The sequence below is a fragment of the Lampetra fluviatilis genome, chromosome 38 (genome assembly GCF_964198595.1).
Source record: "Lampetra fluviatilis chromosome 38, kcLamFluv1.1, whole genome shotgun sequence".
NCBI lineage: Eukaryota > Metazoa > Chordata > Hyperoartia > Petromyzontiformes > Petromyzontidae > Lampetra > Lampetra fluviatilis.
The window spans coordinates 4083935-4107657 of NC_136312.1; the positions used below are offsets into that span (position 1 = coordinate 4083935).

Consider the following 23723-nt stretch of genomic DNA (forward strand, 5'->3'; position numbering starts at 1 on the left):
CGGGAGACGGTCGGCGAGAGAGGGAGGACAGAGAGCCCCGCTGCAAGTTGCACGCGGCACAAAGCCTAGACTCCACTGCGGTGTTCTTATTCTTAGGTTTTTTCGGTAAAGTCACGTAGGTAAAACATTTAAATTAATAAAATTTAAATTAAATAAAAGTAAAATAAAATCAAAATCACGACGTTTCGGAGGCAACACAAGCTTCCGTCTTCAGGTGGAACCGTCACAGCATGATAGCTGTATCAAGTGTGTTGCCTCCGAAACGTCGTGATTTTTATTTTATTTTACTTTCATTAATTAAAATTTTTTACCTACGTGACTTTACCGAAAAAACCTAAGAATATGAATCCTTGCAGTCACGAAAGCTTCAAATCTAGAATGCAGTGTTCCTCACTAATTTCCAGAGAGAAGGTGGAACCACTTTCGCCGATAAAACATCACCAGTGTGAGGGCCGCCACGCATTCGAAACCTTTGGGGGTTTGACAGCAGCACGATGATGATGGGGGGGGGGGGGAGGTGTTCTCACGTGTTGTTGGTGGGGGTTCCCACACTCCAGACTTGGTGACCCAATCGTCGCCACCACCACCACGCGCCCTCTTTCCGCCTTCACCAATTGACTCCTGCCCCATTCAAATACTAATTACTAATTAACAAATACTAATTAACTTGTTCCACGCTGCTTCAGGCGCCCGATGATTCTTAAAACGCACGTCCCACACAACGCGGTAAGCAATTAACGAGGTCTGCGTTAGATGAGCCGATCATCCACGTTAAAGGCCGAGGTCTCAGTGAACGTGTGCGTGTGTACACGTGTTATACCTGTGCACAAGTGCTATACCCGTGCGTGTACACACGTGTTCCAGGCATGTGTGCGTGTACACGTGTTCCACGTGTGTGTGTGCGTGTACACACATGTTCCACGTGTGTGTGTGTACGAGTCATACTCGTGCGTGTACACACGTGTTCCAGGCGTGTGTGCATGTACACGTGTTCCACGTGTGTGTGCGTGTACACACATGTTCCACGTGTGTGTGTACGAATCATACTCGTGCGTGTACACACGTGTTCCAGGCGTGTGTGCATGTACACGTGTTCCACGTGTGTGTGCGTGTACACAAGTGTTCCAGGCGTGTGTGCGTGTACACGTGTTCCACGTGTGTGTGCGTGTACACAAGTGTTCCAGGCGTGTGTGCGTGTACACGTGTACCACGTGTGTGCATGTACACGTGTTCCACGTGTGTGCATGTACACGTGTTCCACGTGTGTGTGCGTGTACACAAGTGTTCCAGGCGTGTGTGCATGTACACGTGTACCACGTGTGTGTGCGTGTACACGTGTTCCGCGTGTACACGTGTTCCACGTGTGTGTGCGTGTACACAAGTGTTCCAGGCGTGTGTGCGTGTACACGTGTTCCACGTGTGTGTGCGTGTACACAAGTGTTCCAGGCGTGTGTGCGTGTACACGTGTACCACGTGTGTGTGCATGTACACGTGTTCCACGTGTACGTGCACGCACACACGCGTTCCACTCGTGTGCGTGCACGCACGGCGAGAACGAGCGGCGGGGAGGGTTAGCGTCGCAGTCGGTCTCTGGTGGATTCTCAGCGCTCCGTCACACCATGAACCGCGACCAAACCGCCCTCACAAATTCACCGCCCGCACACACAGTCCATGGGTGAAGGCAGATACCGCTAAAACCGACGGGAGCAAAACCCTCGGGGGGTCAACACCACGCCCGGTCGCCTTTGTCTCCTCAGTGGTGATGTTTACACAACGAATCGGGTACTCATTTGAGGCCGAATCGACCTAGGGGAGTCCCAGGACCGATTCAAATAATCGTCAAGCGGTGTTTGCCGCGAGCGGGAATGGAACTCGGTTCGCCGGATTCGTAGCGCGGCGCGCTAACCGCTGCACCACCGTTCCCCACAGTTCAAAACGCAGTACGTACATACACACACGCGCAGCGTTATTGACGAACACACCGATTTTCGAATTGCTCGATGGGACGCTGACGTGTACACGTGGTTATGAATTGCTGGGCGATGGTGGACGGCGTGCAGGACTCGGTACGTACGTCCCACGTGTCGTCAACGCATCCTCGTCTGGATTTTGCGGAGGGAACAAGGCTCAAAGATTCGCCGGATCTAAGCGAACGGCTTTTTATTACAAAATATATTCAGTAAAAATCGTCACATTACCTTCAATACCTGAAGTCATCATCAAAACACAAGTGATTTGGTGGGGCAGTGGTGTGCATGTACACGCACGAAAACAAATTCCAGGACATTTCCGATGCCATCTAGAAGGGCCCGTTGCTTGAAACGTCACCTGTAATATAACCTGTTGTTATTTTGTTACTATTTTTTATTTAACAAGTTTTTTTTATTTTAACAGGTAAGGTCCGCTGAGCTACATAGCTCTTTCTCAGAAGTGACCTGGCCACAAACGTGTGCATGTTGAACTTATTTCGCACCGAACGTCGCTAACCGTGCTAATGGGAAGTGCCGAAGGACAACAAACTAAATGCAAAAATCTGTTTAAAATAAATTATCTTGTCAATATAGATCATTTTAAAAGTGCACAGCTTTGGTGGCTTCCTAATATCGGAAGGAAGAACATTCCAGGCGGCCGCAGAGGGGCAGCCAAAAGCGCGCGAAGCGGTGACCCGTCTTGGTTCCATGGCAGCCAAAAGCCGCTGCGAGGATGACCGCCGTTCGCGTGATGGTCTGTGTTGATAGCTCAACGAAGTGGCTTATCACGTGGACATTTAGCGCAGCCGAATACACGTCGATTCTAAATGTGGAGGGGAGATACACGCAAATTCCAAATATACAGGTGTCATCGGGGTCGGGATCGAACCCACGACCTCCTGCATACCAGCCGAAGTAATTAACATGTCCCCACACACAGAGGCCGCTGAAACACCACAGAGTTGTTGTTTGACGAATGTGGAGAGTTTTCATCGTTTACGAAACCATCGTTTCGTGGCAGCCCACCACCGCAGCGGCCATTGTGAGGCCTCCTTGTGGCCCTCCTTGCGAGGCCTCCTCGCGGCTCACCTCTTGGCGACCCAAGTGAACGAGTTGCAGCGAGCCTCCTTGTTCGACGCGTGGCCCTCGGGACGAGGGCACACGTAGAAGCGGCGCCCGAAATTCTGCCCGGGTTTCTTCACCGTCCTCAGCAGGCACGGCTCGCCGTGGCCCCTGCACGGCGGCGCCGGGGGCAGCCCCTTCAGCACCGACTTCCAAAAGTCCGTACCGAGATTCCTCTGCCGCGGCCGGCGGTCGTCGGTCGCAGGGTCGGTCGCGGGGTCAGTGGAGGGGTCAGTGGCGGGGTCAGTGGCGGGGTCAGTCGTGGGGTCAGTGGCGCGGCCGAAACTGCCCAGCTCCACGCCCCCCGCATCTCCCGCGCCCCCTGCATCCTCCGTGCCCCCCGCAGCCATCGCGGCTCCCTCGGGGGACGCGCTGGAATCCTTGTCGCGATAGGAGACCGGGTCCGGGCCCGCGCACGCGCCGCCCCCGGCCGGGCCGCCGGTCGGAATCGCCGGGTGGAGCCGCGCGCCGCCCGCCGGGCGCTTGAGAAAGCTCAGCAGGGTCCCCCTGGCCGGCACGTCGGCCGCCTTGTCGGCCCCCTTCGCCCTCTTGGCCTTCGTGCCGTGCGACTCGCGTGCCGCGCGCTTCACCTTGCCCGCGGCGGCCGCGGGGGTCGCTTTGCCGGCAACGTTCGCGGCACGGTCGACGCGCCGCTCCGACGGGCGGGCCTCGGGTTCGCCGCCGCCGCCGCGGTCAGCCGGCGTCTTCACCAGGAACGCTGAGAGCTTGCGCTGGCGCCCGGCGAACTCGGGCATGAGGTGCGCGCACAGCGGGGGGCGGCGCGGCGACGGCACGAAGTCGAGCGCCAGCGCGGCGCGCACGGGGCAGTGGTCCGAGCCGAGCACGTCGGGCGCGATGTCGCACGCCGAGAGGACGCGGGAGGCGGCCAGGGCGCCGTCGGCGAGGACGTAGTCGATGCGCGTGCCGTAGTTGGTGACGCGAGCGCCGGTGACGTTGCACCAGCAGGTGAACGCGTCGGCGCGCGTCGGGTGGAAGAGGCGGAAGGCGTCGACGAACCGGGGGCCGGCGGCATCGGGCCGCGACACGCTGACGTCGTCGCCGTTGAGGCTGTCGTCGTGGTGGTCGGCGGGCCGAGGAGGAGGTCTCGCAGAGGGACTGGATTCACAGAGGAACTGGTCCAGCCACTTTCTGCCAGGGTGTTCTTGAAACAGCTCCTGCGGGCAGAATGAATGGTGGGTTATCATTAGTTGTGGTGGAGGCCCGTATGATGATGATGATGATGGTGGTGATTATGGAACATGACGATGCTATTGATGACGATGGTGACGATGCCGAGAATACTTCTTATGACGATGACGGTCATGGTGAGGCTATTAATGCTTCTGATGATGATGGCAGCGGTGATGATGAAGAAGATGTTGATTGGTAACGATGGTGGCGATGCCCCAATCACTCACGGGATCCTCTGGGTCGCAGTGGTCTATGGGTCTGTGTGCTGTGTTCAGGTCTCCGACCACAATCACGTGGCTGCAAGGGAGGGCGAGGAGAGGACACCGGAGAGACACAGAGATGCCCACGTGACCGGGGTCAGAGCAGCAGCAGAACCCAACGGCACGCAACTTACAGAACCTGTCCAGATCCCTACCCCCAACAAAATCATCGGCCACTATTAACATTTTTATTTTATTTTACCACGTAAGACCCACTCAGAAGCGACCTGGCCACAAACGATAGCTCAATGAGGTGGCTAGTCATCGCGTGGAAATCTATAGCAGCCAAATACTCTAAAGGCACGTAGATTCTAAATGTGGATGCAAAAACCGGAGGACCTGGAGAAAAGCTAAACAAGTAACGTTATCGGTACCGAGGCTCCCACCAAGTCCATGCGGGAGGAGCGCGTGGCACAGTTTGGCTCCGGCTATTATAGAGTGCGGTGGTCGTGTCGTGACAGTTCTCTGCGGTGAGTGCAATGTCTTTAAGAACAACGGTGCTACGGCCCTCTAAATTAAATTAAAGCTGAGCCCGCTCCGAGATTCAGCGGTGAACGGGACACCCACCCTGCGACTTGCAGACGTTTCGGCAAGGGTTAAGGATATTTACGGTCGTAATTTTTAGCCTTCAGTCTTCATCTCTGTGCTGTTAAACTACTCTGTGGGCACGAGTAACTGTCCAGTGCGGGGAAGATTATTTAGAAAAAGTTTTGAGCGTTGTGAATGGATTAAAATATACTATTTAATTTCCTTGTGTGTGTGTTTGAAATATATAAAAATCGTTAATTTTGGAAAAATTACTTGCGTGTCGTTTCAATAAACAATCGTCACCATCATACCAACATCATCATCATCATCATCAATCAGCTGATCGTGTTTAAACCCTCTAGTGGCAATAAAAACGATGGAACTGAGAACACATTAAATCAGTATTCACTCTCCATCGCACCTACAAACACACAAATGCGTACCAGCCCCTATTTTTTTAAAGCGTCAATGAAACGTCCCCAGACACCCACACACTAAAAATATATCTCAACACACGCCCAAGGGGAGGTCAAAGGGTTCAGAATCTGTATTTAGGCTGGAGGAGGAAATCCGATGAGCGCTGAAGCTCTTCTTCTTGGTTCTTTCGGTAAAGTCACGTAAAAGGGAAATAATAAAATAATAAAATGAAACATAATAAAATAATTCTCACGACGTTTCGGCCACAACGCAAGCAGCCGACCTCAGGTGAAGAACAGGTTTGTCGGGGAGACAGAGTCTGAATGGCGACAGCCCTGTTCTTCACCTGAGGACGGCTGCTTGCGTTGTGGCCGAAACGTCGTGAGAATTATTTTAATATGTTTTATTTTTATTATTTTATTATTTCCCTTCTACGTGACTTTACCGAAAGAACCAAGAAGATGAATCCCTGCAGTCACGGAAGCTTTAAATCGAATCTCTGAAGCTCTCTTTGGTGTTTTCGGTAAAGTCACGTAGGTAAAAAATTTAAACGCACTTAAGCGGTTGTGGTTTCGCTACGTTGTCCCCACCTGAAGAAGGAAGCTTGTGTGGCGCCCGAAACGTCGTGATTTCATTTAGTTGTTTTCATTTATTTTATTTTTTACCTACGTGACTTTACCGAAATAACCAGAGTATGAATCCTTGCAGTCACGAAAGCTTCAAATCTAGAACTATGAAGCTCTTCTTCACAGATGTCCCAGGAGGGCAGGATAAGAGAGTTACAACAACAAGGACGACAAAAACACGATGGGAGTGCAAAGTAGAGAAAAAGGTCAGCGGGTCACGATTGACCAAGCTTGGGCAAGACGGCCACAAAAAACATCAACAAGAGAGTCCCAGGCCACGCCCAGATTTTGCGTCGGTGAGAACCTCACAGGGACCTGGGATTTGGTGTCAAAACAGCACAGGGCCATGCGCAGGGCTCGGAAGAGAACGCGGCGGGCGTGCGGTGCAGACACGACGAGGAAAATACCGGCTGCGCTGGGTGGGATGTACGTGTCGGATGGAGGAAGGCCCAATTGCCGAGACAGGCATTGAGAGTGGCCTCTGTGTGAGTTCGCCGGTGTCTGTGTTGAGTCTGTGTGTGCCCGTGCGAGTCTATGGGCCTCCGTGCGAGTCCGTACCTCTCTGTGTGAATCTACACGTCTCTGCGTGAGCCCATGGTTCTCTGCGTGAGTCTACGGATCTCCGCGTGAGTCTCAGAGCGGATGGTGAGATGAGGATGTCAGCGCAAAACCTTTGAGGTCGCCCCGCGTCTCCCTGTGCAACCAGCTGCGGGATCTGTATCTCGATCCGTCTTTGATCACGAACTTCAATACGGGAGGGGGCCCTCGGTTGAAAACCGTGTGGCTCGGTGGAATTCCGGCATCACAGCTCTGAGCCACTGTGCTTCTGTCCTGGCTGAGGGGTGTGTTTCATAACACCTCACTCACACAGCAGTCAAGCGTCGTCCAAATTCATGCAGCAGCTCGAGGCGTTCACCTGGTTCAAGCTCTCACCTGGTTCAGGCTCTCACCTGGTTCAGGCTCTCACCTGGTTCAGGCTCTCACCTGGTTCAGCCTCTCACCTGGTTCAGCCTCTCACCTGGTTCAGCCTCTCACCTGGTTCAGGCTCTCACCTGTTCAGGCCCTTACCTGGTTCAGGCTCTCACCTGTTCAGGCCCTCACCTGGTTCAGGCTCTCACCTGGTTCAGCCTCTCACCTGGTTCAGCCTCTCACCTGGTTCAGCCTCTCACCTGGTTCAGGCTCTCACCTGTTCAGGCCCTTACCTGGTTCAGGCTCTCACCTGGTTCAGGCTCTCACCTAGTTCAGGCTCTCACCTGGTTCAGGCTCTCACCTGGTTCAGACTCTCACCTGGTTCAGGCCCTCACCTGGTTCAGGCTCTCACCTGGTTCAGGCTCTCACCTGTTCAGGCCCTCACCTGTTCAGACTAGTATTAGAGAAACCCTGAGCTCTCCGGCTTCACGCCTCCAGAGTCGTCGATCAAAGGTTGCGCCCGATTCTCGAACACGCGCGCTCGATATTCATATAAACAAACGTCCGTCGCCTGCCGGTCCAACTCGCCCCCCCCCCCTTGTACGCAAACGGAAAACTTCCACGACTTTGCAAGGAGCGCATTGCGCTGCGGTGACGTAGCAGCCAGTGCCACGGAGGAGGTTAAAGCAGGCCGCGGAGAGCAGGGGGGGGGGGGGCCGCGGCTAATCCGTCATTATCGCCGCCACGGCACGCGAGCAGCAGCAGCAGCCCCCCCGGGGGGCACCCCCGTCGCTAAATATTTAATTTTGGCGAAGGCACAAACGTGCAATTAGCATTTCACTTAATGCGCCGTAAAATAATTAAGAGCGGCCGCCTGCATGGTAATCTCGCGCGGCGCATGAATAAGTAAATAAATATATAATGAGAGAAAAACACACGCGCGGATAATCAGAGCGACGGCAACGCCGCGGTGCACGTTGGGGTTGGAGAGCCGTCCCGCGACTTTAGTGGAACCCCCAGGCCGTCCTGAGCATCGCAGCCTCTCAAATAAATACACAGCGCGATCCATTCATAGACGACCCACTGATGCAACGAATGGGGGGACAATTCATAGAGAAAGGAGCCTCGCTAACCAGGCCCAGGAGTTTTGTCTCGTCCACGCCACGCACCGTGGCCAACGGCTACGCTGCAGGTCACCAAGTCACACAATCGCTCGCTGGCCCATCGACTCACCAGCTCACTCACCCACCCACCCGTCCACTCACCAACCTCCTGATCCAGCCAGTCAACCACTCACTAACCCACTGAATAGATGTTGAATTTCTTTTGAACCTACATCGCCGACCGTGCTAATTGGATTTGTGGGAAAAGGACAACAAACTGAACACAAAAAGCAGTTCTCAAGAAATTACTTTGTCAAAAGTGCATAGCTCCAGTGGCTTCCAAATCTCAGAAGGAAGAGCGTTCCAGACGGCCCCAGAAGTGCATCTGAGAGCGAATGATGCGGTGACCATCTTTGATCGATGTTCAGCAACCTTCTGACCCATCCACAGCACTCACCCACTCACCAACCTTCTGACCCACCCACAGCACTCACCCACTCACCAACCTACTGACCCACCCACAGCACTCACCCACTCACCAACCTACTGACCCACCCACAGCACTCACCCACTCACCAACCTTCTGACACACCCACAGCACTCACCCACTCACCAACCTACTGTCCCACCCACAGCACTCACCCACTCACCAACCTACTGACCCACCCACAGCACTCACCCACTCACCAACCTACTGACCCACCCACAGCACTCACCCACTCACCAACCTTCTGACACACCCACAGCACTCACCCACTCACCAACCTACTGTCCCACCCACAGCACTCACCCACTCACCAACCTACTGACCCACCCACAGCACTCACCCACTCACCAACCTACTGACCCACCCACAACACTCACCCACTCACCAACCTACTGACCCACCCACAGCACTCACCCACTCACCAACCTTCTGACACACCCACAGCACTCACCCACTCACCAACCTACTGACCCACCCACAGCACTCACCCACTCACCAACCTACTGACCCACCCACAGCACTCACCCACTCACCAACCTTCTGAACCAACCACTGCACTCACCAACCTACTGACCCACCCACTCTCCACTTAATCCCCACTCACTCACCCACTCACCAACCTTCTGACCCACCCACAGCACTCACCCACTCACCAACCTACTGACCCACCCACTGCACTCACCCACTCACCAACCTTCTGAACCAACCACTGCACTCACCAACCTACTGACCCACCCACTCTCCACTTAATCCCCACTCACCCACCCACTCTCCGACTCTCCGACTCTCCCACTCACTCGCCCAAAACTGCAGGTCAATCCTCTCTCTCTCCGCTTCTTCCCTCACACTGCTTGCACTTGTGGATCGTTTAGCCCTTGCCTGGCGCTCTTTGCCCAACACGGCCGCTGCGAGTCGCTCGCAACATTCGACGGTGCGCAAGCCGCGGTCAGTGACATCTCGCGTTTCTGTCACGTACAAAGACAAAGATCTCCCTCCGTGCAGCCTTTAACGGACTGCTGGGGCCGTTAGCGAGCAGCAGCACCTACGAAGGCCGGCACCGTGGCACACGACGGGGTGGGTGGCCAGCACCACGCCCGGCCGCCTTTGTCTCCCCAGTGGCGATGTTTGCACACCGCACCAGGTACTCATTTGAGGCTGAGTCGATCTAGGGAAGGCCCAGGACCGGTTCAGATAATCGTCACCGGTGTTGGTGGCCGTGAGCGCGAATCAAACTCGCTTCTGAAAAGGAGCTTTATAGCTCAGTGGACCTTACCTGGTACAATAAAAAATAATGTAGTTTTATCGTTTATAGTTTGCACATTCCCTCCATCCTGCGATGTCCTGTAAATGCCGCCACTGCCAACGGTTTTGGGTTGGTGGTCACGATTGTCTATGTAACTCTATGGCTCTCTATGTGACTCTATGGATCTCTATGTAACTCTATGGCTCTCTATGTGACTCTATGGATCTCTATGTAACTCTATGGCTCTCTATGTGACTCTATGGCTCTCTATGTAACGCTATGGCTCTCTATGTGACTATGGCTCTCTATGTGACTATGGCTCTCTATGTGACTCTATGGATCTCTATGTGACTCTATGGCTCTCTATGTAACTCTATGTAACTGCAATGTCCTGTGAGTGGGTGAGTGTGCTGCTGTGATCTGCGGTGTGGTGGTGGTGGTTGAACACAGTGGGGCATGAGATCAAACAGTCAGGCTGGAAGACCGAGTCCCACATCACGGGCGGAGGAATCAACGAGAGAATCCGAAACAGAATCTGTATCCTGGAGAAATCCGATGAGCTACGAATGTTACAACAACAAACAATACAAAAACAACGATGGGAATGTAAAGTATAGGAAAGGTAAACACATCGCTAAAAATAAATACGTTAAATAGATAAAGTACGCCAGTTACAATTTTCCCAAGCTTCAGCAAGGCAAACACTGTCCCAAACCACACCAAGACAACACACAGTCACTCAATAAGATACAACTGTGGACAATGTAATTATCTTCTTGGTTCTTTCGGTAAAGTCACGTAGAAGGGAAATAATAAAAGAATAAAAATAAAACATAATAAAATACAATTCTCACGACGTTTCGGCCACAACGCAAGCAGCCGTCCTCAGGTGAAGACCAGGTCTGTTGGGGGACGGCTGCTTGCGTTGTGGCTGAAACGTCGTGAGAATCATTTTATTATGTTTTATTTTTATCATTTTATTACTTCCCTTCTACGTGACTTTACCGAAAGAACCAAGCAGATGAATCCCTGCAGTCACGAAAGAAGCTTTAAATCGAAATTTAATTATCGTAAACAGAAGGCGATTGACATTTTGGCGGTGCGGCGCTGCGACCGGCGTAGGACCTCACCTGCCACTGTTGCGCAGGGCGACGCAGCGGGCCTCCAGGAGGCGGTAGAAGCGGAGCTTGAAGTCCCCGCGGTGAGGCCTGTCTGGGTCGGCGCGGGGGCAGTAGACGTTGACGATGGCGAGGGTCCGCTCTTCCCCGCTCCCCGCCAGCCTGTGGGCGCACACACAGCGCAAGAGCACGCGCACGGAATAAACAACCGCCGCCGTTCGCCACCGAGTGGTGGTGACGTCACCACGGCACTTCACGTTGCCGTTCGCCACTAAGTGGCGCCGCGGTGGTGAGATATTAACTCCCTCACCTGGTATGCAGGAGGTGGTGGGTTCGATTCCGACCTTGCATTTTTCCCCGTGGTAGCGTGAATTTTTCTCCGGGTCCTCCGGTTTATCCCTCCGCATTTAGATGCAAGTGTTTCGAGTATTTGGCTGCTTTAAATTTTCACGCGATAAGCCACTTCTGAAATAGAGCTACATAGCTACGTGGCTCTTACCTGGTAAAATAAAAAATTGTCTAGTTTAGTTTAAGTGGCAGTGACGTCACCACTACATCTCACCAGGTACTCATTTGAGGACTGAGTCGACCTAAGTGAGGCCCATGACCGGTTCAGATAATCGTCACTGGTATTGGCCGTGAGTGCACGAAGAGCGTTTGGGCTTCACACACGGGGAGATGATTAAATGGTGAGCGTGTGCACCTAGCCTTGCAAGGCCACAGCAGTCACCCTCCCTGGCCCTTGGTGGCGATAGGTCGGGTAGGAGCGGTGGCGCAGTGGTTAGTGCACCGTGTGAGCACCTCTCTCTCTCCCCACGTCTCCCTCTCCCCTCCACCTTCTCCCCACCCCCCTCCTCTCTCCCTGATGTCGCGCGGCCGCTCACCGCACGCGGTGCTGCGTCACCACGGCCCTGCCCTCGGCGTCCAGAGCCTGCAGCTCGTCGGCGGTGAACTCGCTGGTGTCGCCGTAGCAGCCGACGCTGCCGTCGCTGCCGTCGTCCCGGCGGCCGCTCGCCCCTCGCAGGAGGCCCGACAGCCCCTCCTCGGCGGCCAGGGGGGTGGCCACGTCCCTGCAGTACGTGGCCACACCTGCCCAAGCAGCGGGGACACGCCACTTTGTTTAAACCACTGCCGTTGGTGCGAAAATATGCAATTTAAAACACGTGGTGTCTCAGGATAACTCCGCGGAGGTGAGGTGATGCGTTCGGTTGATATGCGGGGCCTAGAGGGATGGTGATGGCATGGAGAGGTCTGCATCCAGCAGCGGATAGGGCATGGCTAAAGAGGATGTGCAAACCAACATTTATATTTGGCTAACTGAATTATTTTGTTTAACCAGTGATAATGCTACATCCACAAGTGTACTTAATACATTGACTTTAGACTATTAAACTATTTTTTATTTTACCAGCTTAGGCCCACTGAGCTATATAGCTCATGTTGAGAGGCGACCAAGCCACAAATGATAGCTCAACGACGAGGGTTATCACGTGGAAATGTATCGCAGCCAAATACTTTAAACGCGTGATGGTCATTCTAAATGTGGAGGGGAAAAATCGGAGAACCCGGAGAAAAATCCACGCAACCACAGGGAGAGAGACACGCACCCTCCAAATATATAGGTGTCAGGATCGGGATCGAACCCACAACCTCCTGTATACCAGGTGAGGTAGTTAACATCCCTCCACCGGGTTGCCGGGTTCATAGAGCGGTCGATTTTATCGACTCTGGAGGGACGATAGGCCAAGTTAACCCCCCCAACCAGGATTTGAACTGGAAACCTTCCGATTGGAAGCTGCTCGCTCACCCACCAATTGACTCGCAATACGTTGAGATGATTCCTAACAGGGGTGAAGCTGTGCCAGAGGTCGCAAACGGGTTTTGATTCCTTACCCGTACCCGGCCGCAGAAGGGTCGCAAATGGGTACCCGTACCCGGCAGGGTATGGGTACCCGTACGCTACCCGTACCCTACCCGAAATGAGTGACAAACGGTTACTCACCGGTGACTCACGGCCTACCCGTACCCGGCCGCACCAGGGTCGCAAACGGGTACCCATACCCGTACCCGGCTGGGTACGGGTAACCGGGTATCGGGTAGGGTACGGGTATCGGGTACCCGGTTGCGACCTCTGAGCTATGCTCCCATCTCACCAGAGTAGCCGCTGCGGACCCTTGAGAAGCTGAAGTAGGCATTGTACCCGTCCACTACGGCCGTGGGTTCGTCCAGGAGGTCCCCTGGAAAAAACACAAAGACGGCCCCTGTAACCTTCGCAGATTGTTGGGGCAAGTGCTGTAAGCGAGCACATTTTAAGGATGGCACGGCACACGACGGGGTGGTGCGGCCGGGACCATGCCCTACTACATTGGTCTCATACTCTTAGGTTTTTTCGGTAAAAGTCATGTAGGTAAAAAAAAAAAAAAAAAAAAAAAAAATCACGTTTCGGAGGCAACACATCATCAGGTGGGACCGTCACAGCTAAATTTACTGTATTGATACAGTAAATTTGTTCAGGACACATCGGAAATATATTTTTAAATTTACTGTATTGATACAGTAAATTTAGCTGTGACGGTCCCACCAAATTTACTGTATTGATACAGTAAATTTATTGATAAAGTAAATTTAGCTGTGACAGTCCCACCTGATGACGGAGACTTGTGTTGCCTCCGAAACGTCGTGATTTATTATTTTATATCTATTTTTATTTCTTTATTTTTATTATAAATTTTTATTTTTTACCTACGTGACTTTACCGAAAAATCCTTGCAGTCACGAAAGCTTCAAATCTAGAATGCATTGGTCTCCCCAGTGTTGATGGTGACACACCGCAGCACGTACTCATTTAAGGCTGAGTCGACCTACCTCTCCCGACGATCGGAGGTGGTTTCAATTCACACCCGCGGAGGAGGCCAAGCGGCTCACAATTCAGAGCGCTGAGAATTTGGGTTCGAATCTGGGTTTCAGCCACTTGTGATTAGACCTGGTCCTCAAGCGAGTTGATGAACCAGGAGGTATGCAGAAGAGAGATTACCAAAGAGATGAGATGCACTCATCAAGAGACACATTTGTTCAGGACACATGGGAAATATATTTTTAAGAGCTCTCAAAAGAGATAATTTGGTGATGTCGCATTGCCAGTGGTACACAAGTACAATAATAAAAACGCAATACATTCACGTGCTATGTAGGGTCATTGCCCGAAACGTCGCCTATAATGGATTCAGCCTTTTAAGGCCATACACTCAGTGTTATTGATTAACTAGCGTAACTGCGCATCATATGACCCGTTCATATAAATAGAATTTAACAAAAAAGATTAAGATGTATTGATTGTATTGAAATATATGTATATAAAAATGTCTCTCAACATCACATTTGGTGTTAATTGACGATCGTTATTCTGTAATGTTGGTGGATTTTTCTGTTTACGCGTAGTCACTTTAAGATGTTTTCTTGTTCATGTTATTTTGTTTGTTGCGGTTGCACCCAATTCAAGAGCCGAATGGCTCACAGGGCTATACCAAATAAATGAAACTGAAAAACTGAAAACTGAAGAGATAAAAATACCAACACAGGGTCGCACTTGGTTTTTATCAAAAGCGACATTGAATACATGGCGAGAAAATTGATTACTCCTATAACAAAGTAATAATTAGTTACAATGATCAATGTGTCGTGTTTATTTTTGTAAGCGGTATATGAGACATTCAAACGTAACACCAGATATGGGTAAAACCCGGAGATATACTCGGAAGGGATAACAAATTATATTATTCAGAAGATGTAAGTGTTACTCTGTTGGGGATGTAAATCTAAACAAGGGGATGTCCTCGTGGGTTGGAAATGAACCTCGAAACGCCAAGTCATGGGGCTGTGCGTTCAGCCACGTGGGGCTGTGCGTTCAGCCACGTGGGGCTGTGCGTTCAGCCACGTGGGGCTGTGCGTTCAGTCACGTGGGGCTGTGCGTTCAGTCACGTGGGGCTGTGCGTTCAGTCACGTGGGGCCGTGCGTTCAGTCACGTGGGGCCGTGCGTTCAGTCACGTGGGGCCGTGCGTTCAGTCACGTGGGGCCGTGCGTTCAGTCACGTGGGGCCGTGCATTCAGTCACGTGGTGCTGTGCGTTCAGTCACGTGGGGTTGTCCGGTCAGTCACGTGGGGCTGTGCGTTCAGTCACGTGGGGGTGTGCGTTCAGTCACGTGGGGCCGTGCAGTCAGTCACGTGGGGTGCTTGCAGCCAATGAAGAAGCGGCCTGGCGCCCTTCCCATCAGTTAAATCAAAAGTTTAACATTTTCCATTCAATAAAAATAAAACATAAAATACAATTCTCACGACGTTTCGGCCACAATGCAAGCAGCCGTCCTCATGTGAAGAAACGTCGTGAGAATTGTATCTTATTTTTTATTATTTCCCTTCTACGTGACTTTACCGAAAGAACCAAGAAGATGAAAAGTTAAACAATCAACTAATACAACTAAAATCCTGCACGTCCCTGTCCTCGCCACACAACAGAAACCTACACAAGCATCACTTTTAAACAAGTTGTGTGCTCAACATTTGTTTTAAACGCAGTGTTTATATGTATGCACTGTTTTGAACCGTAGTGTTAATTGGTGAGCGGGGGGGGGGGCATTTAGTGTAATAATTGTACACTTTTAACAGAACCAGGGGTAGCTTACTATAAATATCGACGCCTATTCTAAGAATGCGTACTACAATAGCAACGTTAGAGGAGTTGTACACCCCTAGCTGCCAGTGCTATTCAGTGGCCTAAAATACAATGTTTCGCTCCGGATGATCGCTATAAAGTATGACCTGTGTTTTGATTTCGTGTGCTGATCTTAAAGGTGCATTGAAAAATTATAATACTCCGATTGATGCTCCTACTGTTGTGGAAGCGACTCATGCAGCCAGCTATGGCTTGTAAGGTTTTGGCAGTACATGTTGTTTATGTCGTTTATTGTGAAAATTCCGTCACAGTTCCTATGATCACTGTTTCATTGCTTTTATTTTGGTGATTTCGAAAAGTTTACTGGTTTGGCATGTTTGTGTTGTTGTAATACGGAGTTAGACTGATGGCCTTAATCTAAGTTGTCTTGTGGTTGTTGTTGTTGTTGTTTTGACTTGCATCCCACTGGATTTCTGCACACAGCGTTGGTGTACGGTGTTTTTTCTGAAATATTTTTCTGTCTTTTCTTGGATTTTCTGTTTGCACTTAGTCACATATTCACTTTAAGATGTTTTCTTGTTTTTTGTTTGTTGCGGTTGCACCCGATTCAAGTGCCGAATGGCTCACAGGGCTATACATAATTAATGAACGTTAACAACTTTAACAACAAATTTCGATTTAAAGCTTTCGTGACTGCAGGGATTCATCTTCTTGGTTCTTTCGGTAAAGTCACGTAGAATGGAAATAATAAAATAATGAAAACAAAACATAATAAAATAAAATAATTATCACGTTTCGGCCACAACGCAAGCAGCCGTCCTCATTCAGACTGTCTTCTCGACAGACCTGTTCTCCACCTGAGGACGGCTGCTTGCGTTGTGGCCGAAACGTCGTGAGAATTATTTAATTTTATGTTTTATTATTTTATTATTTCCATTCTACGTGACTTTACCGAAAGAACCAAGAAAACGTTAACAACAGTCCAACACTAACACGCAGAGCCGCGTAGAGCCGCGTTCATACGAACTTCCGTACATCCTACGGCGACTCACGACGCTTTAGACATCAACGCGATCACGACTTCCTTTGCAGTACAATGACAACGACAGCCCTGGCAATTACAAGGAGGAGAAGGAGAGGGTGGTGGACCGAAACGTCAGCCTTCACTCACTCGTAACTTTGGTCTCCTGTAAGCAGACCACGTCGGCGTCAAGCGAGTCCAGTAGCGCCTTGAGGCTCACGCGAGAAGCTCTAATCCCGTTGATATTCCACGTCAGGACGCTCATGTTAATGAATCGCTGTAATTATGTTTTTGTTGCAGCTAATAAATTAAACTTAAAACGTTGCGAGAGGATTGGCGGGAACAGGCCTCGCTCGGCTAAGCGCGCTAGGCCCCATGTGGGGGTGGGGGGGGGGGCGGTAACGTCGCTCGTGATTGGTCAGAAATTAACCGCCCCGGCCGCGGCTCTCAGCCAATCGCATCGCGACTTCTCTCTTGGGCCGCCCTCCCACCTCGTCACACGTGATGCTCCGGGCAAGGGTCAGAGTCCGAAACGTCGCCCAGCTGCGTTGTAGGGTTGTGAACGCAGATTGAAGCTGTACCGGGGGATGTGCGTGTCTCACGCCCCCCCCCTCCCCAACGTTACATCATGTCATCATGGGATCTCCCTTGCCAGTATCACATTATACGAAGAGGTTTTACCCTTTCTGGCAATAAACAACAGCTGTTTTAAAACAACAACAACACAGTTGTTATTTTAAAACAACAGCAAAACAGCTGTCTTTTTTAAACAATAACAATATAGCTGTTAAATATTGATTTAAAGCTTTCGTGACTGCAGGATATTCTTGGTTCTTTCTATAAAGTCACGTAGAAGGGAAATAAGAAATAATACAAATATTAAACAATAGGGAAATAATAAAATAATACAAATATAAAACAATAGTTTTATATTTGTATTATTTTAACAATAGTTTTATATTTGTATTATTTTATTATTTCCCTTCTACGTGACTTTACCGAAAGAACCAAGAACATAATATAGCTGTTGTTTTAAAACAACAAAACAACTTCTGTTTTAAAACAACAAAACAGCTGTTTTAAAAACAGCTGTTTTATTGCCAGAAAGGGAAAAAACTATTCTTATATTACGTAATGCAATTTAATGGTACAATACTGTTAAACTCGTCCACAATATCAATCCACTGTTTAATTGTGTTTTGGTGGGAGTAGCATTCCTTAAAATCAACCGACATGTAAATTATGTGCATTCATTACAAGTAAAAAAAACACATCCTTAAAACATCCTCTATTCAAATCTTCCGGAATGCCTTCAATACTCACCAGGAGATCAATCCGGGACGGTTGGCAACCTCGATTGTGTACATTGTCTAGATCTGAAGTTTTCGTGACTGCAATGATCGATACTCTTTTGTTCTTTCGGTAAAGTCACGTAGGTATCAAATAAAATATGAAATTTTTTTATTTTTTTGTATTTTATAAATTGAACAATAAATTAGTTTTTTTTATTTACCGAAAGAACCAAAGAGTATGGATCATTGTGTATACTGTCATGTCTCCTGCACAGCTGTCAAAACCCATACGGTTTAGCAGTATTTTTGTGCAGGGAAATTGAGTTTTCAGGTCCGTACGGCGTACAGCCGTTTTAATACGGGCAACAACAAAAAAAAATGTGTCTCCTTGTTTGTGTTTCTCCCTTGTGATGGGACTTTGTAGGATGAACTTTGAGATTTTTAAGGGCACGGGGTGACCAATAAGTTCTGAGTTGGTCTCGAACAATGTAAAGGCACTGATAAGGGGTATGGTTCTAGATTTGAAGTTTTCGTGACTGCAAGGATTCATATTCTTAGGTTTTTTCGGTAAAGTCACGTAGGTAAAAAAATAAAATTAATAAAAGTAAAATAAAAATAAAATATTTTATTTTATTTTACTTTTATTAATGTAAATTTTTTACCTACGTGACTTTACCGAAAAAACCCTAAAAATAAGGGGTATGGTGTCACTCGACATCCTTACAAACGTGATTTTACGTCTCCGGGATGTCCCGTGTGTAACATCATACTCACACCACATGTATTCGAAAGGGGGAGAAAAAAAAGTTTGCTGGCTGAGTTCCTGCCTGGATTCCTGCCTGGCTGGCGTGGATGACGTCACCTGCATCCCACAGCGTTGAGCCGAGTGCAAGAGTCGTGATGACATCACGCGCCTAATCCATAATAAAGGTTTATTTTGGTTGGGTTAGATCGCGTCGATATAAATGTGTCGTTAAACCCACCACCACCCGACACAGCCGATAAGTAAGGTTTGTCACGCGAACACAACGTGGCAATTAGTTACTAGCTCAGCACACCGGTTGTGTGTTGGAGAGTAAACCCACTACGACATTTACAATTCGAGTACCGTGACATTCCGCCGGTGATAACAACAACAATCAGCAGCAGCATCAGGCGATGAGTCCGAATTGTCGAGAATTCCTCCTCCTGTATCGGTCTTAGATAGAGAAGCAGAGGTGATGCTCGTCCCCCACCACCCCACCACCCACCCACCACTACACCACCCACCCACCAACCACACCACCCCTACCCCCTCCACCCCACCACCCACCCACAAACCACACCACCACCCACCCCCTCCACCCACCACCACCCACCAACCACACCACCCCCTCCACCCACCACCCACCACCACCACACCACCCACCACCACCACACCACCCACCCACCAACCATACCACCACCCACCCCCTCCACCCCACCGCCCACCCACCCACCACTACACCACCCACCCACCACTACACCACCCACCCACCACTACACCACCCACCAACCAACCACACCACCACCCACCCCCTCCACCCCACCACCCACCCACTACCACACCACCACCCACCCACCCCACCACCCACCCACCCACCACCACCCACCAACCAACCACACCACCCCCACCCCACCACCCACCCACCAACCACACCACCATCCACCCACTCACCCACCTACTCACTCACCCACCCACTCACCCACTCTCTCACTCACCTCCTCTCTCACTCAACCACCCGCTCGCTCATCCGCCCGCTCACCCACCCACTCGCCCACCCACCACACTGCAGAGGTCACCTCACTTATCTCCGCTTCTCTCCTCGCACTGTGGAATTCCTTTCTCCCATAATCATCACCAACATCATCGTCGTGGTCGTCTCTTTCTCCACCAAAGCTCTCAGAATATTATCTAAAACAGAACCAAAAAAAAGCAACATTTACAAATTAGCAAACGTTCTAACCACCCCGTATGTAACTCAGCAACGAACGTGGTCACGACGGAAAGTAAAGTAGAAGTCACCTTACCGCTTGTGCCCGATGCGACACGCCACGTCGCGCTGGGAGCTCATAATTGATTCCTCGATTTTCCGGCGGAAACAAGCGATGGCTCCTAAATCAATGACACGACGCGTTAGGCGCGTGCGGTTCCACGCGGGTAGCCGCGTACGTCACAGTGCATCGCCCCCACCCCCTTCCTTTCCCCCACCCCTCCTCCCCCCTGTTCATCACCTGCGAGACGCCTCTAATTGAATGATTAATAGATTCCACCCGCCCCACCCCCACCCCCTCCTTTCCCTCCACCCATCTCTGTCCACGTACCCTTGACCCTTGTGCAATGCCGGGTTCCACGGCTGAGCGATCAGTTGCACAACTTTTGGTTGCATGCACGCCAGCCGAATTGCTCGCACGTGGAAGTCTCGGCAACCGGTTGCGAGCAGGCGCGCAACCGGTTGCGAGCAGGCGCGCAACCTATTGCGAGCAATCGTGCAACCGGTTGCGATCACGCGTGCCCCTTGTGTGTGCAATTATGGTGGTTCATTGCGTCCTTTCCAACAAGCAAGCCAGCATCAGGACTCAAGGTAAGTGAAAGTGAAATTGATGTTTTTTTTTCAATTTAAGTTACTTTATTTTGTTTGTTTTTACCATACAGTTACATGCAGAGTTACATGCCAATGTACAATATTTCTTCTTATTTATGAGTTTAACAATTCTTCCCTTTTTTGTTGAACCGTAACACATTTCATAACACTCACCATATGAGCATCTAAATAGAGTACATTACTGTTCCGACTGTAATGGTATGACAGAGGCGCACACACTCTCGTTTAGAGGCAACACTATTTATGAACACAACGTGTAATTACACTACACATAAGGTGGTGACCACCCCACTAGCATCACTAACACTCGACACTCGGATAACAACTGGCGTAGCCAAGCCAGGAGGGCTACTGCTTGGCCACGCTGACTTGAGGCTTCTCTTCACTTGATGATAATAGTTTTTTTACCCTTTTATCTGGCAACAAAACTGACACTTTTTTTTTACAAGGAGTCATGTTTGCATTGACCACAATACCTGCAGTGGGAATGCAAACAAAAAACACAACTCTGATAATGTATGAACTGTCCTTGAAATTGATTGGTCCATACCCGAGACAGCTTTCCTTAGAGCCTAGTCTCACATGGTGTTGGACCAGATGAAGCGTCTCCATGAGGCGTCTTCATCCCGGACCCGAGCAGCCCCGCATGGGGAGCAGGGCCCCCTTATATGCGCCTCGGCGTGTCCAGGCCACGCCCAGGCCACGCCCACCTTCTCGAACCTTCCAGAAGGCTCTGCTCCTGGCCACGTGACCCCCAAGGTCCCCCCTGGGGCCCCCGGCCCCCACCTTGATCCGGTCACGTGTCCGACCGGGTTCACACAGAGTGCCACGGCCTGACACAACCACCGTGGCACTGACCGACAGCCTCCACACTCCCCGACCCAGCCGTGACGTCATTCATACATACCCAACATAGTGACGTCATGTGTGTGTACAGACTCAACACGTAGTGACTTACGAACCGTTCGACTTACGAACGGGCCTCAGGATATACACAACCACTGCTTCCCTCCTATGTTCCGTTTGGAATTGATCAAAGCTACCATACTGCCTCTACTTGATTACTGTGACATCGTGTATAAATCAGCCCCAAGTACTGTACTGAAGAAGCTTGACTCAATGTATCACTCGGCCTTAAGATTTGCATTGAACTGCCCATATAGGACTCACCACTGTGATCTCTACATTGGGTCAAACTTAACATCTCTCAATGTTCGACGGCTTGTGCATCAGATCGTATTTATCCATGATGTACTTACAAAAAAATCTGCAGATTGCCTGCTGGATCTCCTCTCTGTTTCAAAGAACAAATTTGACCTAAGGTCTACACTCATTTACCAGCTTCACATTCCCTATTGCCGTCCAAATACTGGAGGAAGGGCCTTTGCTATTGATGCCCCCAGGGTCTGGAATGCTATTGCCAAGTAACTGCAACTTGAATCACTACCTATGAGATCTTCACTCAAAACTGCTCTAGAGGAGTTGTACTCCCCTAGCTGCCACTGCAATTTAGTGGCCTAAAATACAATGTTTCGCTCCGGATGATCGCTGCAAAGTATGCAAAGTATGCAAAGAATGATCTGTGTTTTGATTTAGTGTGCTGATCCTAAAGGTGCATTGAAAAATGTTGACACTCCGACTGATGCTCCTGCTGTTGTGGAGTGACTCATGCAGCCAGCTATGGCTGCAGAGTTTGGCAGTACATGTTGTTGATGTCGTTTATTGTGAAAATTCGGTCACAGTTCCTATGACCTGCACTGTTTCATTGCTTTTATGGCTTTATTTTGGTGATTTTCGAAAAGTTTTTTGGTTTGGCCATGTTTGTTTGTTGTAGTACAGAGTTAGACTGATGGCCTTAATCTAAGTTGTCTTGTGGTTGTTGTTGTTTGACTTGCATCCCACTGGGATTTTTGCACACAGTGTTGGTGTACGGTGATTTATCTGCAATATTTTGCTGTCTTTTCTTGGATTTTCTGTTTGCACTCAGTCACGTTCACTTTAAGATGTATTCTTGTTCATGTTTTTGTTTTTTGTTTGTTGCGGTTGCACCCGATTCAAGAGCCGAATGGCTCACAGGGCTATACCAAATAAATGAACTTAAACTTGAGTTCGTAAGTTGATAACTGCCCGATACACTTTAGGGGATTTCCCACGTGTATACATAGCACAAATATGTCTGCAATGTTACAACGGCTCCAGATAAAAACCGAAATATCAGGTTTAACAAAATAGATATTCAAATCTAAAATAATGTTTGCTGGCTGGTCTTAACGATATATGTGGAGTACTTGAAGTGTACGCGAGTTGAGGATCGCAGTCAGTTCGCAAGAATGTGCTGCAAGTGGACGTGCTCCCGCTGCCTTGTTGGGACGATATGTTTCCCATTTCTTCCGTGCCTCATTTGCTGCTGGTGTAAGTCCTTCTCTTTAGCAAGCTTGCACTGGACGGATGTTGTTGAACCTCTTTCGCGCCGTACGTAGCCAAGCGTGCCAATTGGAGGCGCGGATAGCTTGCGGATAATAACGTACAACATTTTACAATGCGTGCGTGTTTTTATTAATGAATAGAGTTGATCAAATGTAAATGTTGGTTCTCACATCATCATCATTATTAGCCATAGTCTATCCACTCTTAATTCTTATTTGAGGCTTGCCTATCCCGAAATGTCTCACCGATTGTCTTTATCAGGAGGGTCCTTGCAAATTTTCGCAATGATTGTTGTGAATATTACAATTTTGTGAGTTGTCAATTGTACATCAATACTCAACATGCAATTAAAAAATTCTAAACAATGCGAACATACATATTGTGACTTAAAACTTTCGTGACTGCAGGAATTCATATTTTTGGTTCTTTCGGTAAAGTCAGGTAGATTGAAAACAAAAATCTAAATTAAAAGCAAAAAACCCACGACGTTTCGATCGCAACACAAGCGGTCTTCTTCTGGTGGAGAGAAAAAAAAGCTCTTTTCTTGAATTTTTTTTTCTATCTACGTGACTTTACCGCAAGAACCAACAATATACATACAGTAAAACCTTGGATTGCGAGTAACTTGGTCTGCGAGTGTTTGTAAGACGAGCAAAAATTTTAAGTAAATATTAATTTGATAAACGAGCGAGGTCTTGCAATACGAGTAGTACGTGT

General features: G+C 49.6%; 1 protein-coding gene across 1 annotated transcript; it reads right to left on the reverse strand.

Moving 5' to 3' along the window:
• Positions 1-2027: 2027 nt before the first annotated feature.
• On the reverse strand, positions 2028-17015 carry APEX2 (apurinic/apyrimidinic endodeoxyribonuclease 2). Its single transcript, XM_078874061.1, has 6 exons — positions 16814-17015; positions 13128-13211; positions 11859-12063; positions 10987-11136; positions 4511-4580; positions 2028-4267 (listed from the first exon to the last, which is right to left on the reverse strand). The coding sequence occupies exons 1-6, from the start codon at positions 16926-16928 to the stop codon at positions 3056-3058; spliced, it is 1836 nt and encodes a 611-aa protein (XP_078730187.1). The 5' UTR covers positions 16929-17015; the 3' UTR covers positions 2028-3055.
• Between the last annotated feature and the right edge of the window lie 6708 nt (positions 17016-23723).